This window comes from Lepidochelys olivacea (genome assembly GCF_965140295.1).
Source record: "Lepidochelys olivacea isolate rLepOli2 genome assembly, chromosome: 3".
In the NCBI taxonomy this organism is placed as follows: domain Eukaryota; kingdom Metazoa; phylum Chordata; order Testudines; family Cheloniidae; genus Lepidochelys; species Lepidochelys olivacea.
The window spans coordinates 18,011,934-18,029,107 of NC_140413.1; the positions used below are offsets into that span (position 1 = coordinate 18,011,934).

The 17,174-nt window shown below is 43.4% G+C and overlaps 1 protein-coding gene across 2 annotated transcripts in view; it reads left to right on the plus strand.

The window, feature by feature from the left end:
* ITSN2 (intersectin 2) overlaps nt 1-17,174 on the plus strand; it is a 122,035-nt gene that overhangs the window by 93,358 nt on the left and 11,503 nt on the right. For both annotated transcript variants that reach the window (XM_084623844.1, XM_084623843.1), the window contains exons 29-31: nt 6,691-6,812; nt 14,198-14,304; nt 16,272-16,455. In XM_084623844.1, the coding sequence (XP_084479970.1) occupies nt 6,691-6,812; nt 14,198-14,304; nt 16,272-16,455 (413 nt within the window). The remainder of the gene's footprint in view (nt 1-6,690; nt 6,813-14,197; nt 14,305-16,271; nt 16,456-17,174) is intronic.

Below are 17,174 nucleotides of genomic sequence, written 5' to 3' on the forward strand. Positions count from 1 at the left end.
TGTACAATAACAACTAAGTGGGTGCTTTCACTACTGTCAGGCATTCTGCATCATTTGTTGGGAACTAATAAAGATGAATTATTTCCCAACAGTAGAGTTTTATTCAGTAACAAAAACACTTCCAAAAAAATTCTGTCCAAGTTAAGAGCAAATACATTAAACCTTAATAAATTTATGGAACAGAGCTTAAAGAAGGAGAAGGAACATTCATGTCCATTTTAGCTACACATACATCAACTGTGGTTCTTACAGGTAAGCATATCTGAAGTTGTGGTTGTCCTTAATATTGCCTGGTGTGGAGTGGTAGGGAAAGGGATGTGGCCCCTGATGCCACACTGAACATTGGGGCGTCGGGGATGGGGGAGGAGGGAGATGTAAGGAGTTCTCCATTGACTGCAAAGGGAGGCAAGTCCATGATTGTTGAACCTGTAGTTCCACAACAGTTTGCAGCCTGTTTGCTGCTGGAGATGCCCCATTATGCCCTGGTGAATCTTCCTGTTGCCCACTCTTTCCTACTCCATACAATCTGCAGTATTCATCCTCCCGGTCCTCCATTCGCCATCTGATGCAGCACTTTCTCCTCCTTATCTTAGAGACTAACAAATTTATTTGGGCATAAGATTTTGTGGGCTAAAACCCACTTCATCGATGGTTTTAGCCCACGAAAGCTTATGCCCAAATAAATGTGTTAGTCTCTAAGGTGCCACAAGTACTCCTTGGTTTTTTTTGCTGATACAGACTAACACGGCTACCACTCTGAAACCTCCTTCTTATTTGTTTCATGCATTCCGTGGGTGTGGAGGGGGAATCCCTCAAGGCTGCAACAGCAGCAACTACAGATAAAACACACAGAGGTACCATTGTCACTATAGTCCCAAAGTTAAGATTCAGAATCCCTTCCTCCCCTAAAGTTTTAAACAAGAAATGCTTATTTACACTTCTGCTTTGGAGTGCTTGTGCACAATACCACTCACAGCACCAGCCATCGTGAAAATGTTTTCTCCAGGGGCTAGGGAAATGAGGAGGGAATTGTTCAGTTGTGCAAATCTCTGAGTATAAGGCACTGTTACTGACTGCTGACATCATTTTCCACAAGCCGTGGTGATTTTAGCTAGTATCTCGCTCCTGGGGGTAACAAAGGCACAGAGAGCATACTTGCTGCTGGCGTCCCGAACCCACCTGGACCCGTGTGCTGCTAGTCTGTTTATTGCAATGGTGCCTGCCGAAGTTATCACTGACTGGTGTGGGAAAGTGGAGGAAGAAATAAGGCTGCCACCCCCAGAAACCTTTGGAGAGAATTGCAGTGTACCTCTGCGAAAGTTTCATTGAGATCTCTCAGGAGGATTCAAGGATCCCTGTGTACATAAACTGCTCTGCATCCCCACTGCCCAACTCTACAGGGTAATGAAAAGCAGATAACAACTCTACCTCTCTTTGTTGTACCGCTACCTCTTCTCGTATGAATGAGTTAATGAAAAGTTGATGGCATCCCCAACTTGATAGGACACAGCTATCACTGAAATGGGAAATACAATTACACACTTACCTGAGGTTCCTTCCCCTGCATCGGGCTTGACCATGTTTGACTGCCAGGACTGAGTGGACTGCAGTGTAGTCTCCAACAGGTCCTGGCTCGTGACAAAGCTGGACCCTCCAGACACATGTCCCCCATCCTCTTCATGCCAGGGGGCCTGTGACTCGGGCTCCTTGGAGGTATCCATGGTGGGGTCTCCACCAAGTATGGCATGCAGCTCTTCGTAAAAGATCAACTGTTGGCTTCCCTGGCCTTCTGATATGCCTGCCGCAGTTCCTTTGGTTTCACTCAGCACTGCTGCTGATCCCTGTTGTACCCCTTCTTCTGCATCCCCCATACAATCTGCTAGTAGATGGCCACATTTCAATGGCTGGTCTGTAGTTGTGCTTGCACAGGCTCTTCTCCCCACAAGCCCCGGAGACCCAATATCTCCTGTCTACTCCAGGCAGGAGCACATCTGGAGCGTGTAATCGGCAATGTCAGCTGGGCAGTCGCACATGACCGTGGAGAACTGCTAGGTGTGCTCACCAAGATGGACAGTCAGGAAAAGGCATTTCAAAAATTTGCAGGGTTTTTTAAGGGAGAGAGACTTCTGGTTTCCACAAGCCCTGGACAGTAGAGTTCACAATTGTGACCAGAGCACTCAGTGTTGGGCATTGTGGGACGGCTGCCGGAGGACCGTTAGGGTCAACATAGGTAACACAGTGTCTACATTCACACTGTGTTGACCGCAATACATTGACCATGGCTCAATGCTGCTCGGGGAGGTGGTGTTATTATGTCGTCGTAATGGAGAGCTCATATCGGTGGGAGACCAATTTAAGAGTAGACACATGCACAGCGAGTTTGTCAAAAGACAGCTTATGTTGACCTAACTTTGTAGTGTAGACCAGGCCTTAGTAAGTCCTGACAAATGACAAAAAAGCACTACCAGTGTGAACACCCTTTGACTGCTCTAAGATCTTTATCTCGTATCCCATCAGAGCTGGAACTGAATTTCGCGTCACAAACCACAGGAAAGAGCTGAAATCTCAGATTGATAGACTTCAATCACTTAAAGCCCTGGTAGTTTATGAAACATCAGATCTTTTAAAACGCACTTTGATCTGTTGAATAGCTTGATTCCTCCTCCTCTTTAATTCTGGCTTGATTGTAGCCTTGACAAACAGCTCAAGCCAAACCAAATCTGGTACACTTTTATGCATGTGCTTAACTTTACTACCATGAGTAGGTCCCATTAATTTCATAGTAAATTGGAAAAGTAAAATTAAGCATGTGCTTGTTTGCAAAATCAGAGACTAATAGAGTATTGCCAACCAGAAGCATTCAAAAATCGTAAGTCAGGCCCCCCCAAAATCATAAAGTTGTCTTAAAAAGTGTGAGTTATTTAGGAAAAAAAAATATTTTTGGATTCTTATTACTTGCCTTCAAGTTGTTAAGTCTTTAGGGTTCTTGTTTTGTAGCTTTTTTTCTGCAACCCCAAGGACTATGAGATTTTTATGAAAATTGAGATTCTCATGATTCCAGAAGCTGGGACTATAAAAAAATATACTATGGCAAAACTTGGCAACACTGCTAATGATAATAATGCCACTTATATAGCGTTTCTAATTTAATTGTCCAAGCTGAGAAAAATGTGTAAAGGAAAGCGCACCAGTGGTAAACAGCAAATTAGATTTTTTTAACTTATTTCTACCTTAATCAGTTACCAAACTCAGGTCCATGGAGAACTTCCTGGTGGTCAGCAGAGAGCTGGCTCGTGATACAGTCCTCTCCTGTCCCCGTTCCCCTCCTCATTGTTCCTATGTATTACACTGCATTGAAGGCAGCCAAAAATGTATTGTTTTCCTAGTACTAATTTTTCATCTAAGTAATTGCTCTAATTGTCATGAGGATGTTGCATGACACTGGTGGGTCTGTGAGACAATCTCTCTGTAAAGATGGAGTCCACAGTATGAAAAAGATTGAAAATTCCCCAAGTTAAAATATTTGCAATATAAATATAGAAATAGGCCTTTTAAAATGATGGTTTTTAACATGCTCTTGTCTCTTTATGTAGAAAATATATATCAGACTTGTCCATTTTCCCTTAAGTCTTTTATTTTCTTCCCTTCACTGTTGTCACTGGGCTTGTGAAGCATTTCTTGAGCATGGAAATAAGCTGCTTACATTGCCAGAAAGCAGTATTTGACTTGCAGGGCCTCTCCCACTTTGTTGGGTGGGGAACCACAGCAGCAGAGCAAATGTTAGCACAAGTTCTGTGTAACTGTTCAGAAGTCACAACGCCCGGGGTAGAACAGAAGATAAGTATTAGCATTATTAAAATGTCTTTGGTTATGGCTTGGTTATGATGAAGTTGGGGTTTGTCGATTCAAAATTATTCCATCCTCAAGAATTGGAACCTGAAAATGATTCTAGGAAATTCAAAAAATGAGGACTCCTCTCTTGCTTCTGTAAAAAGAAAAGGAGTACTTGTGGCACCTTAGAAACTAACAAATTTATTAGAGCATAAGCTTTCGTGAGCTACAGTTCACTTCATCGGATGCATTCAGTGGAAAATACAGTGGGGAGATTTATATACACAGGGAACATGAAACAATGGGTGTTATCATACACACTGTAACGAGAGTGATCAGGTAAGGTGAGCTATTACCAGCAGGAGAGCGGGGGGGGGGGGGGGAATTGTTTCATGTTCTCTGTGTATATAAATCTCCCCACTGTATTTTCCACTGAACGCATCCGATAAAGTGAGCTGTAGCTCACGAAAGCTTATGCTCTCAATAAATTTGTTAGTCTCTAAGGTGCCACAAGTACTCCTTTTCTTTTTATGGATACAGACTAACACGGCTGCTACTCTGAAACCTCTCTTGCTTCTAATATTCTTGGTCTTGTATCACAGAATCATAGAATATCAGGGTTGGAAGGGACCTCAGGAGGTCATCTAGAGGACCAATCCCCAACTAAATCATCCCAGCCAGGGCTTTGTCAAGCCTCGTAGACATTAGTGGCTTCTGGCTTATTCCAAATGGTATTCGTTTTCTCTCTCTCGCTGACTCCCGATCTCTGCTGAACTTAGTTATAAACACTGTGCTTGGAGAAGTTTTTTGTGAATATCTGGATGTTTGTCATAAGTTATCTGGACTATTTGTCTTTTCAAACCTGCTTTGTCCATCTAAACAACCTGTGGATTTTCCAGTCTAATTGGAAAGCTGTTTGCTTTATTTTTTTTCTTGTAGTTTTTGATGCAAATATTAGACCTCAATCGATTTGATTTGATTTGATTGTTTTCAAAAGCCACCGTCAGTATGGCATATATTAAATTTGTAAAGAGAAGAAAAATTAAAGGTCAGGGTTAGTTTGATGGCCTCTTGTTCGTACAGAATGTTTTGGCTAATAATTTGAGTTAAATGTTCATGTTTCTGTTTATACATCTCCCACATTCAGACAGTCACAGTGTAAAAACAAATACCCCTCCTCTTTGCTTTCAGTTTAAAAATTAGTTATAAACATCCAAGGCGTGTGGCTGCAGCACCATGCAGTAGAACTTTGCAAAAGTGTACCGGTAACTCAGAGGCCCCAGTGTAGATTGATTATTTCTGTAAACTAATTCAGCAAACCACTTATGGCACAGAAGGGAGATGAAAAATATACACCGTCATCTAGAATACCGTATTCAGTTCTGGTCACACTATCTCAGGGTTTGTCTACATGGCAAGTTAGTGCATGGCAAGCCAGGATATCTGCAGACCACTAGCTTGCAGTGCACTCACTGGTCGTCCGGACTCTTCTAGTGTGCAATAAAAATTCCATAGTGCACTCTGACATGTTCCCACGTGGACAAGCCCTCAGAAAGAACATTGCAGAGTTAGCTAGGGTTCAAAGAAGGACAACAAGAATGATTAGGCACGTGGAAACCTATCTTCATAGAGATTGAAAAGATTGGGATAGTTTACTTTAGAAAGGAGACAACTAAGCAGAGCTATGATAAAAGTATATAAGATAATGAATGGTAGAGAGACAGGAGATTGGAAGCTGTCTCACAATATAAGAACAAGGGGACGTTCAGTGTGGCCGATTCAAAACTAATAAGGAAAGCTTTTTCACTCAAGTCTTAATTAGATTGTGAAACTCATTGCCACAGGAAGTTGTTGAGGGAAAGAATTTAGTAAGGCTCAGAGAGGGATTGGATGCTTTTATGGATAAGAAGATTATCCAGAGAATTATCATAGTTAATGCTAAAAAAAGAGTTTTGGTGGGGATAAAAATCTCATGTTTCAGGGTTTAAACCAGTTTATAATTAGGATGAGACTTTCTTGGGGACACAGATTATTCCACATATGCCTGCTGTGGAGTTCTTGCTGCTTTTCTGAAGCATCTGATGCTTGCCAGAGACAAGATAGATCCACAGTTCTGATTCAGTGTAGCTGTTCCTGTGTAGGCATATGTTTAAATCCGTCCCTATTGAGTGAAGTGCTTAATCACATGCTTACCGGCTTTGCTGAAGCAGGGCCTAATTGGTTAAACTTGTTTGTTTGTCTGTTTTTAATTCAAGGATACTGCATCATAAAATGTATTTAACATTAATGAATAGGTACAGTTGAGTTCTAATTATTGAATGCTTCATGTATGCTAGTAAATGGTCTGTAATATAATCATTTGCTATTAAAATATCAGTATTTTCTAAACAGAGTGGAAAACCTGAGATTTCAGTTACCAAAGAGCAGTAACTATTTTGGCAAATGTGCTGCCATTTTAAGGCTTGATTTTCAGGGGTTCTGATCACTTGTAACTCCCATTGACTTCAGCTGGAGTGCTAGGAGCTCAGCGCTTTTGAAAATCAAACAATAAGAGACCACTGTGTATGTTATAAAAATAACGAAGACTGAGTAATACAAGAATTTACTACATATATCTATTTCTTTTTGCTAAGACATGAGACCACTCTTTTTTGTGAGAATTATCAGTTTTTTCAGTTTAGAAAAGTAAGCATTACTGACAGCATTCATTTTAAACGTATTATGGGCTTAGAGCCTCAGCTGGGGTAAATGATTGTATCTTCACTGAAGTACATAATACTGTAGCCATTTATATAAGCTGAGCATCAGCCCTTACAAGTTTAATAGGACCTGAATGACTTGAAGTATTTACTTTTCTAGGGTGTGCTGATCTCCAAACTCTTGATACTATGCAACCAATGGAAAGGAAAAGACAGGGTTACATTCATGAGTTGATCCAGACTGAAGAGAGGTACATGGACGATCTTCAGCTTGTCTTAGAGGTGAGAGTTACTTGGAAACAAAAGGTGTTTTAAACAACTATCACAGCAAAGTCTCTTATCTTCAGTGTCTCGTCCTTATCAGATGATCATTATGACATTTGATTCCTAGCTGAGTGGTGTAAATCTATGCAGTCTTAGGGCTTGTCTTCACTACAGGAGTAAATCGACCTAAGTTATGCTACTCCAGCTACGTGAATAATGTAGCTGGAGTCGACGTAGCTTAGGTCAACTTACCCCGGTGTCTTCACTGCGCTGCGTTGACGGGAGATGCTCTCCGATCAACTTCCCTTACTCTTGGAGAACTGGAGTACCGGGGTCGACTGGAGAGCGCTCTGCCATCAATTTAGCGGTTCTTCACTAGACCCGCTAAATCGATCCTTGCTGCATCGATTGCAGCAGCATCCATCTACCCATAGTGAAGATCAGCCCAGAAATGTGAAGGCTTTGATGTTTTAATAACATACAACATGGCAGAGTATGTTTTCTCATTATATCAACTCTTCAAGTACTGAGAATTGCCATGTTTTCTAAAGGAAAGCTGCCAAATTTGCATTGTAAGACCAGTGCAACTGATTGCTATTCTGTCACTCAGTGCATGTCTACATTGTGCTGGCAAAGTGCTCTAGTGGCATGTGATTTTTAGAGCTTTCTAACGTGTTGCGTTCCAGCTGTCCCATATAGACCCTGCTGGCGTGGTGTAAAAGGCACCTAGTTTACATTAATGTAGTCTTGTGGGGCAGTTAGAGCACTTTACATAACACACCTCTCTGGCAAGCCATGCCGTGTCGCGCAGACAAGCCCTTAGACAGCTATTGTCTGTAGTCATCTTTTACATAACTCTGCAAGTTCTCCTTTGCTGCTATCTTCAGAATATTTGAAGGAAGCCAGCCTGTCCCCAGTGCCTTACCAAATTTCATTCAAGTCAGTTACTAAATTGCTTGCTCTGGGACTACATTGCTGCTTCAGTATTTATCTTCTTCCCCTAGAAAAATACCCCTTTCCCTCTGGCATTACCCTCAGTTGTGGTTCCTAAAGCAAAAAAGCAATTTAAATATTTTTGCAAGTACTGCACTTTCTCTCACTTGAGTAACTCTTTCCTCCTAAAGGACTTTCTGACTTGGTATTTAGTATTTATGTATCACCCTTTACCTTCAACGTTGGTCTGAGGCATTCAAATATTATGGTGATGAGCGCGGTATAAGTACCTATATAGAACAGAATCGTCTATAGAGGTCAAAGTGCTTTATAAATGTTAACTAGTTCTCACATACTATCGGCATGGGATAGGTAAGTATTGCCTATATTTTATAAGTGGGAAAACAGAGGCAGTGGGTGAGCAACATGTCCATGGCTGAAGGGGAAACTATCACAGTTCAGGGTAACTGCACCTGTATTCCTCCTCCATGGTCCAGCAAGGGCACCAACTCTTAGGCTTCTTTTCCCCACTGTGTCTCTCTCCCTTCTGACCAGGGTTTTTCCAGGATCCACCGTTCCCTGCCTACACTGAGGGGCAAGTCCCCAACAAGACAGACTGGCTCACCAAGCCTTCTCTCAGGAGGATATAAACAGCACAATTACCCACAGTTAATTTACAACAGAGCCCTTTCTAAACAATCATATTTATTGTTAGGGTAAAAACATTACAGAGAAAACACATTAAAAACAATACAAGAACCTGCACGCTTGTTAATAAGACCAGAGATCACCTCAGTGCCAACAAGGACTCCAGCCCGTGAACAGTCCTTTAAACCCCACAAGGAGTTCTTCTGTTGTCACAAGTTCATAACAGCTGTTAGCTCAGCACAAGCACATGCCTGAATCTGTCAGTCATTTTTTCATCTAGTTTGGGCCTCTGGTCTGGTCCTCAGATAGCAGGTGAACAGCAGACAGTGGGTTTCTCCTCAGGATGCAGCTTCAAAAGGATGGGTCCGCAGGTGAGACATTGCCTACCCCTCCTCCCAAATATTTCCTAGGGGGAGCACTTACTTTGTGTCTAGCATGGCGTTTCAAAGAGCCCTTTGAAGCTCATTACACTTCCCAAGGTTGACATTAGTCACCTCTCCTAGAGTAGTTATATACAGTCCCACAGTAACACGTAAACATGTGCATGTTTAATACAGTGAGCTCCTCAGATACTTAAGCTTTGTCCAGGATATTGCCATTACTTTCCCAGGAACCAATATCAACTCTGGATTAGGACTCAAGATTCCTGCTTCAGTCATACCCACCTGTGTTTGAGTTGAAATGTTTACTTTCTTTTTACTTACCATGGTGTATCTGATCAGATGTGCCTTTGTGACTGCCACCAACACACTGCGAATTGAACTAGAGCCTTCCAGAGCTGAAGGCATGAGTCTCTGCAGCTTGAGCTAAAGAGCCAGGCACTCTTGTTACGGGAGGAACGTAACAGATTCTCATTCTTTGTGGATTGAGCTCAGAGTGGGAAATGTTACATGCACTGACTGACCTGTGAGTTACACGTTATTTGTACCTGATTGTTCTTCTTTGAGTGCTGGTTCCTGTGTTCATTCCACACCTGGGTAAAGATGTGTACTATGTGTCTCAGAAATTCCAGGATTTTTATTTTAATTCTGCTTTCCCCTGTGCTTCTCACATCCACTGGGAGCAGAAGAAATAGAAACATTGAAATATTGCCTCTAACTCATCATGAGTCTCAATAGTCCTGATTCTGTCAAAGCTAAGGGATTCTGGAAATTTCAGAGAAGCCAGATTTGTAAGATTTTGAGCTACATTTCAGACCGTAAAGATTTAGATAAACTTCTGAGATATTTCTAAGCTCTGAATTAGAGCTTAGAAATAAGCTCCGGGGGAAGGAGACTAAAGCCCTGAGGTAAGTGGGGAAGCGGGATACCGGGAGGAAGCATGAGCAGGAGCGTCTGAGAGGGGAGGGCTCCTGCCTCATACTGAGAACGAGGGGTGATCAGCGGGTTATCTCAAGTGCCTATATACAAATGCACAAAGCCTGGGAAACAAGCAGGGAGAACTGGAGGTCCTGGCAAAGTCAGGGAATTATGATGTGATTGGAATAACAGAGACTTGGTGGGATAACTCGCATGACTGGAGTACTGTCATGGATGGGTATAAACTGTTCAGGAAGGACAGGGAGGCCAGAAAAGGTGGGGGAGTTGCACTGTATGTAAGGGAGCAGTATGACTGCTCAGAGCTCAAGTATGAAACTGCAGAAAAACCTGAGAGTCTCTGGATTAAGTTTAGAAGCGTGAGCAACAAGGGTGATGTCGTGGTGGGAGTCTGCTATAGACCACCGGACCAGGGGGATGAGGTGGACGAGGCTTTCTTCCGGCAACTCACAGAACCTACTAGATCGCAGGCCCTGGTTCTCATGGGCGACTTCAATCATCCTGATATCTGCTGGGAGAGCAATACAGCGGTGCACAGACAATCCAGGAAGTTTTTGGACACTGTAGGGGACAATTTCCTGGTGCAAGTGCTGGAGGAGCCAACTAGGGGTGGAGCTCTTCTTGACCTGCTGCTTACAAACCGGGAAGAATTAGTAGGGGAAGCAAAAGTGGATGGGAACCTGGGAGGCAGTGACCATGAGATGGTCGAGTTCAGGATCCTGACACAAGGAAGAAAGGAAAGCAGCAGAATACGGACCCTGGACTTCAGAAAAGCAGACTTTGACTCCCTCAGGGAACTGATGGGCAAGATCCCTTGGGAGAATAACATGAGGGGGAAAGGAGTCCAGGAGAGCTGGCTGTATTTTAAAGAACCCTTATTGAGGTTACAGGGACAAACCATCCCTATGCGTAGAAAGAATAGTAAATATGGCAGGCGACCAGCTTGGCTTAACAGTGAAATCCTTGCTGATCTTAAACACAAAAAAGAGGCTTACAAGAAGTGGAAGATTGGACAAATGACCAGGGATGAGTATATAAATATTGCTCGGGCATGTAGGAATGAAATCAGGAAGGCTAAATCACACCTGGAGTTGCAGCTAGCGAGGGATGTTAAGAGTAACAAGAAGGGTTTCTTCAGGTATGTTGGCAATAAGAAGAAAGCCAAGGAAAGCGTGGGCCCCTTACTGAATGAGGGAGGCAACCTAGTGACAGAGGATGTGGAAAAAGCTAATGTATTCAATGCTTTTTTTGCCTCTGTCTTCACGAACAAGGTCAGCTCCCAGACTACTGCACTGGGCAGCACAGCATGGGGAGGAGGTGGCCAGCCCTCTGTGAAGGAAGAAGTGGTTGGGGACTATTTAGAAAAACTGGACGTGCACAAGTCCATGGGGCTGGATGCGTTGCATCCGAGAGTGCTAAAAGAATTGGCGGATGTGATTGCAGAGCCATTGGCCATTATCTTTGAAAACTCATAGCGATCGGGGGAAGTCCCGGAAGACTGGAGAAAGGCTAATGTAGTGCCAATCTTTAAAAAAAGGAAGAAGGAGGATCCTGGGAACTACAGGCCGGTCAGCCTCACCTCAGTCCCCGGAAAAATCATGGAGCATGTCCTCAAGGAATCAATTCTGAAGCACTTAGAGGAGAGGAAAGTGATCAGGAACAGTCAGCATGGATTCACCAAGGGAAAGTCATGCCTGACTAATCTAATTGCCTTCTATGATGAGATAACTAGTTCTGTGGATGAAGGGAAAGCAGTGGACGTGTTATTCCTCTGCTTTAGCAAAGCTTTTGACACGGTCTCCCACAGTATTCTTGTCAGCAAGTTAAAGTAGTATGGGCTGGATGGATGCACTACAAGGTGGGTAGAAAGTTGGCTAGATTTTCGGGCTCAACGGGTAGTGATCAATGGCTCCATGTCTAGTTGGCAGCCGATATCTAGTGGAGTGCCCCAAGGGTCGGTCCTGGGGCTGGTTTTTTCAATATCTTCATTAATGATCTGGAAGATGGTGTGGATTGCACCCTCAGCAAGTTTGTGGATGACACTAAACTGGGAGGAGTGGTTGGTACGCTGGAGGGTAGGGATAGGATACCGAGGGACCTAGACAAATTGGAGGATTGGGCCAAAAGAAATCTGATGAGGTTCAACAAGGACAAGTGCAGACTCCTGCACTTAGGATGGAAGAATCCAATGCACCACTACAGACTAGGGACCTAATGGCTAGGCAGCAGTTCTGCAGAAAAGGACCTAGGGGTGACAGTGGACGAGAAGCTGGATATGAGTCAACAGTGTGCCCTTGTTGCCAAGAAGGCCAATGGGATTTTGGGATGTATAAGTAGGGGCATAGCCAGCAGATCGAGGGACGTGATCATTCCCCTCTATTCGACATTGGTGAGGCCTCATCTGGAGTACTGTGTTCAGTTTTGGGCCCCACACTACAAGAAGGATGTGGAGAAATTGGAGAGAGTCCAGCGAAGGGCAGCAAAAATGATTAGGGGTCTGGAACACATGACTTATGAGGAGAGGCTGAGGGAACTGGGACTGTTTAGTCTACGGAAGAGGAGAATGAGGGGGGATTTGATAGCTGCTTTTAACTACCTGAAAGCTGGATCCAAAGAGGATGGATCTAGACTATTCTCAGTGATAGCAGATGACAGGACAAGGAGTAATGGTCTCAAGTTGCAGTGGGGGAGATTTAGGTTGGATATTAGGAAAAAACTTTTTCACTAGGAGGGTGGTAAAACACTGGAATGCGTTACCTAGGGAGGTGGTGGAATCCCCTTCCTTAGAAGTTTTTAAGGTCAGGCTTGACAAAGCCCTGGCTGGGATGATTTAGTTGGGATTGGTCCTGCTCTGGGCAGGGGGTTGGACTAGATGGCCTCCAGAGGTCCCTTCCAACTCTGTTATTCTATGATTCTAACTGAACTTCTGAATCTCTAGAGGTTCACCCATCACTAGTTAGGGCCTCTTTGAGCCCCTTCACCATGGCAATGCTCTTAATAGGGGAGTATTCTTTTGTGGTGGTTTTCTTTAATTTGTCTATTCAGATTTTTCAAATTGCACCCATTTAGGGTTCTAGATGCATGTACAATACACTGTATAAGTACCGGTACATATCAAACAGTGGTCAGGATGGCACAATAGCAATATTGAAATCCTCCTAATTCTTTCCCTCAGGAGTTATCTGGGACGTTGTGTGTGCCCCAAAGAGTGAGCTCATGCTCTGACATTCTAAGGCGTTAGCAAGTTCCAGAGTCTAGGGCCAACTACTTACAGTGCCCTGCCCCAGTCCTCTGACAAACCCCTCCAGGACTGTAAATTCAAATGTTGATTTCAACTACACAAAGAGACATGATACCTTAAGGTACATTGGGCTCAAGCCAACAAAGAGCTTTATAGATCAAGAGCTTTTTGCTTTCTTCCTCTACTTTCTTCCAATCCACTTGCTTTCCCTCCTCCATCTCTTGTAGAATTAATCTGTTGCTGCATGGTATAAATTCTCATTGGGTAATGGTTCTTTCCAGTTCTTATCTATCTTCTGTGTGCTTCTTCCCTACCAGTTCTCGCTGTACTGCATCTAGGATCCTTTACTTCTTCTGAATGTTACACAATGAGAAAGCAATGTTTGCTCCCCGGCAGTCTCTCTAATTATAGCATTATGGCAGGTGTCACCAGGAGGTGCTGCTGCATGTAGTCTTCCAAATTATTTTTTCTTAGTGTGTGAGCAAAAGTTAAGTCTTAGGAAGCCATGCTGTGGTGATGATAGTTTGGGCTATGCAAAGTTCTGTGTAAAAGTGGTGGGTTCTTGGACAGGAGCTGTGCAAGCACCAGCAGAGTATACTCTCCTGTCTGGGCTCTGATTAAATTAAATTCTTGAAGCAAGGATGGTTTGTGGTTAGGGCGATAGCCTAGGACCTGGAAGAGCTGGGCTCAGTTCCCAGCTCCGCCATAAACCTCCAGTGTGACCATATGGAGCCATATAAGTACTTACGAGAGAGATCTAGATAGGCAGAGTTTCCCTCTGGAAACCAGGCATTGGTGTTGGGCTGAGCTTCCTGAAAGAAGGTCTTCACCTGCATGCTAGTTGACTGTCACTGTTCCGGGATTGGCTGTATATGTGTAAATAAAAGAAGTTATGTTTGAGTATATCCAGACTCTGCCTCACTGATTTTTTTTGCCATGGTGAAGCCCATCTGCAGGGTCCTGACACCTGCTACCACTTAGCAAAGAGGTGATGCTGGTGTCAGAATGCAATACTGCTTTGGAAGAAGGGGCAACCATAGGAACACACAGGAAGCATCTGTAAGAAGTGACCTGGAAAAAAATTCCATTAAAGAGCTTGCGTGTCTGCAGTGATTCTCAGGAGAAATGAATGGGTGGATACCACAAAGTTCTGAATGCATCAGTGCATTAAGTTTCAGACCATTAATAATTTAAGAAAAGACAGCTGGCCATGTTCTGCTTTCTCTGTGTTTGAAGTTGCTCACATGTCTGTTCTTTGACTGTAGGTTTTCCAGAAACGAATGGCTGAATCAGGCTGTCTCACAGAAGAAGAAATGGGATTGATCTTTGTTAACTGGAAGGAGCTCATAATGTCTAATACAAAGTTACTTAAGTGAGTACAGCTAGCATGTGTGCCTCCTAAAAGAGAGCCCACTAATGTCTAAGCTTTCCCCAAAATGATAATGTATTCTCCCAATCCACTCGGCAGGAACTGGTTTTCTTGTAAGGCATGGTCGACACTAGAAAATTAGGTTGGCATAATACGTCAATCAGGGATGTGAAAAATCCACAACCCTGAGCGGCATAGTTATGCCAACCCAAGTTCTCGTGTGGATGGCGCTAGGTCAATGGAAGAAGTCCTCCATCGACCTAACTACCGCCTCTCGGGCAGGTGAATTACCTGCGCCGACAGGAGAATCCCTCCTATCACCGTAGGTAGTGTCTACACTGAGGCGCTACAGCAGCGCAGCTGTGCCTCTGTAGCATTTTAAGTGTAGACAGGCCCTCAGTGTTTCTGCTCCTGCCTCAGAGGCTCGTTCACCTGCACATCCATCAATGTGATATATGCCATCATGTGCCAGCAACGCCCCTCTGCCATGTACATTGGCCAAACTGGACAGTCTCTACGTAAAAGAATAAATGGACACAAATCAGATGTCAAGAATTATAACATTCATAAACCAGTCAGAGAACACTTCAATCTCTCTGGTCACGCGATTACAGACATGAAAGTTGCGATATTACAACAAAAAAACTTCAAATCCAGACTCCAGTGAGAGACTGTTGAATTGGAATTCATTTTCAAATTGGATACAATTAACTTAGGCTTGAATAGAGACTGGGAGTGGCTAAGTCATTATGCAAGGTAACCTATTTCCCCTTGTTTTTTCCTACCCCCCACCCCCCCGCCAGACGTTCTTGTTAAACCCTGGATTTGTGCTGGAAATGGCCCACCTTGATTATCATACACACTGTAAGGAGAATGATCACTTTAGATAAGCTATTACCAGCAGGAGAGTGGGGTGGGGGGAGGTATTTTTTCATGCTTTGTGTGTATAAAAAGATCTTCTACACTTTCCACAGTATGCATCTGATGAAGTGAGCTGTAGCTCACGAAAGCTCATGCTCAAATAAATTGATTAGTCTCTAAGGTGCCACAAGTACTCCTTTTTTTTTTTTTGCTCCTGCTGATTATTTCCCACTTGATAATCCTGCGATGTCAATTCAGAGCATTTAAGTATAATGTCACAAAGAAAGGGTTATGAGAGGGAAAGGAACAAAGAATGGGAGCAGGTGAACTTTTAACGGAGGGCCTTAGAAATGTAGAATATGTGAGGAAAATATATATATAACATGTTTTTCAGAGTTTTCTGAGAGTGAATTTTTGCAATGACAAACCTGTTAATAATTTACTATAAGGTGGGATGATGCTGTAGGCATGTGCGGGGTTAAATCCGACTAGATCAGCATTTGTCAAACTGGACATCAGACCTAAAAGGTCAGACTATTGTAGAAAGGTCTTGAGAGTGGCGGCTGCTGGCTGGGTGTCCAGCTCTGAAGGCAGTGCCACCGACAGCCGCAGCACAGAAGCCGCAGCACATGCTATGGCGGGAGGTGGGGGAAGTCACCACTTTTTGGGGGGGAGTGGTCATCACAACCTGAAATATTTTCAAAGGGGATTCCAGCAAAAAATATTTTGAGAACCCCTGGACTGGATGATCATGATGGTCCGTTCTTTGACCTTAAAGTCTATAAGTCTGTGGAGGCCAGTGGTTGCACTGTTTGTCCAAAAACGCCTTGAAGGGGAGGGAGTATTCCCATTGTTTCAGATATCACTTCCTCAGCAATCTACATCTGTTATTCAAGTCTGTCAGTACAGCATGCAGTGCCAGCATTCAGTCAGATTTGTGATACATCTGAGGCCTAACAGTTCTGGAAGGGAGGTTTTTTTTCTGTAGGAACTCGATGATATTGAGTGGAATCAGGAATCCACCTGTCTGACAGATGGAAATTCTGAGACTCCAGGATTAGGCCACTTCTGCATTACAGAGTCAAACTGTGAAATTCTCTCCTCTGCAGAGCCCTGCGTGTGCGTAAGAAGACAGGAGGAGAAAAAATGCCGGTGCAGATGATGGGGGACATCCTGGCTGCCGAGCTCTCTCACATGCAGGCCTATATCAGATTCTGCAGTTGCCAGCTCAATGGAGCTGCATTGCTGCAACGGAAAACAGATGAAGAAACAGAGTTCAAAGAATTCTTAAAGGTATTCTATTCATATTGTATCCTGATTTCCTTTCCCTTGATGGCAGGGCACGTTCAAAAGCCTGTCCAACGAAAGGTTGACTTGACCAGAAAAATCCAGGACTTCAGAATCCTTCATGCATAGATAAAATCCTCTGCTTTCCTATGAATCTGATATGCGGATAGTGTTAACATTCAGTGACAGTTGCTGTAGAACGTGTTCTTCATGTTCCCTTGCGAGTGTTTTATTCCATTTTCCATTTCACTGCTTTACATTAATCCAGCATAGTTGCTGCACCTTCAAAGTTACAGTGCTTGTGTTTGCCTTTCTTTCACGATTCATGCTACAAAAGAGGTTGGAGTTGATTGATTTGGACTGCAAGGCTTTTAAACACCCCGTATAACTGGCAAAATCAATGAGCTGTTGCTGGATTGTTCTGTTTTGGACTGTGTGATTGCTATAGGTGCAAGGACTTCACAAAAGTGAGACATGCACCATGAGGCTAACAGAGAGCATAACATTACATAAAATAACGAAGAGTAAGGAACTGCTGCTGCAGCTCTACTGATGAGTTGTCTTTGATGAAGGACAATCAGCAGCGAAGGGGAAAATACCAAAACATTTGACACAGAGTTTAGGGGTTTTTTTTTTTTTAAACAAACTCCCCCGGATCCTTATGTAAAATAAAAACGAAGTCAGCTTTAAATTATAGGGTTTTGGTGACTACAGGAACTTCACTT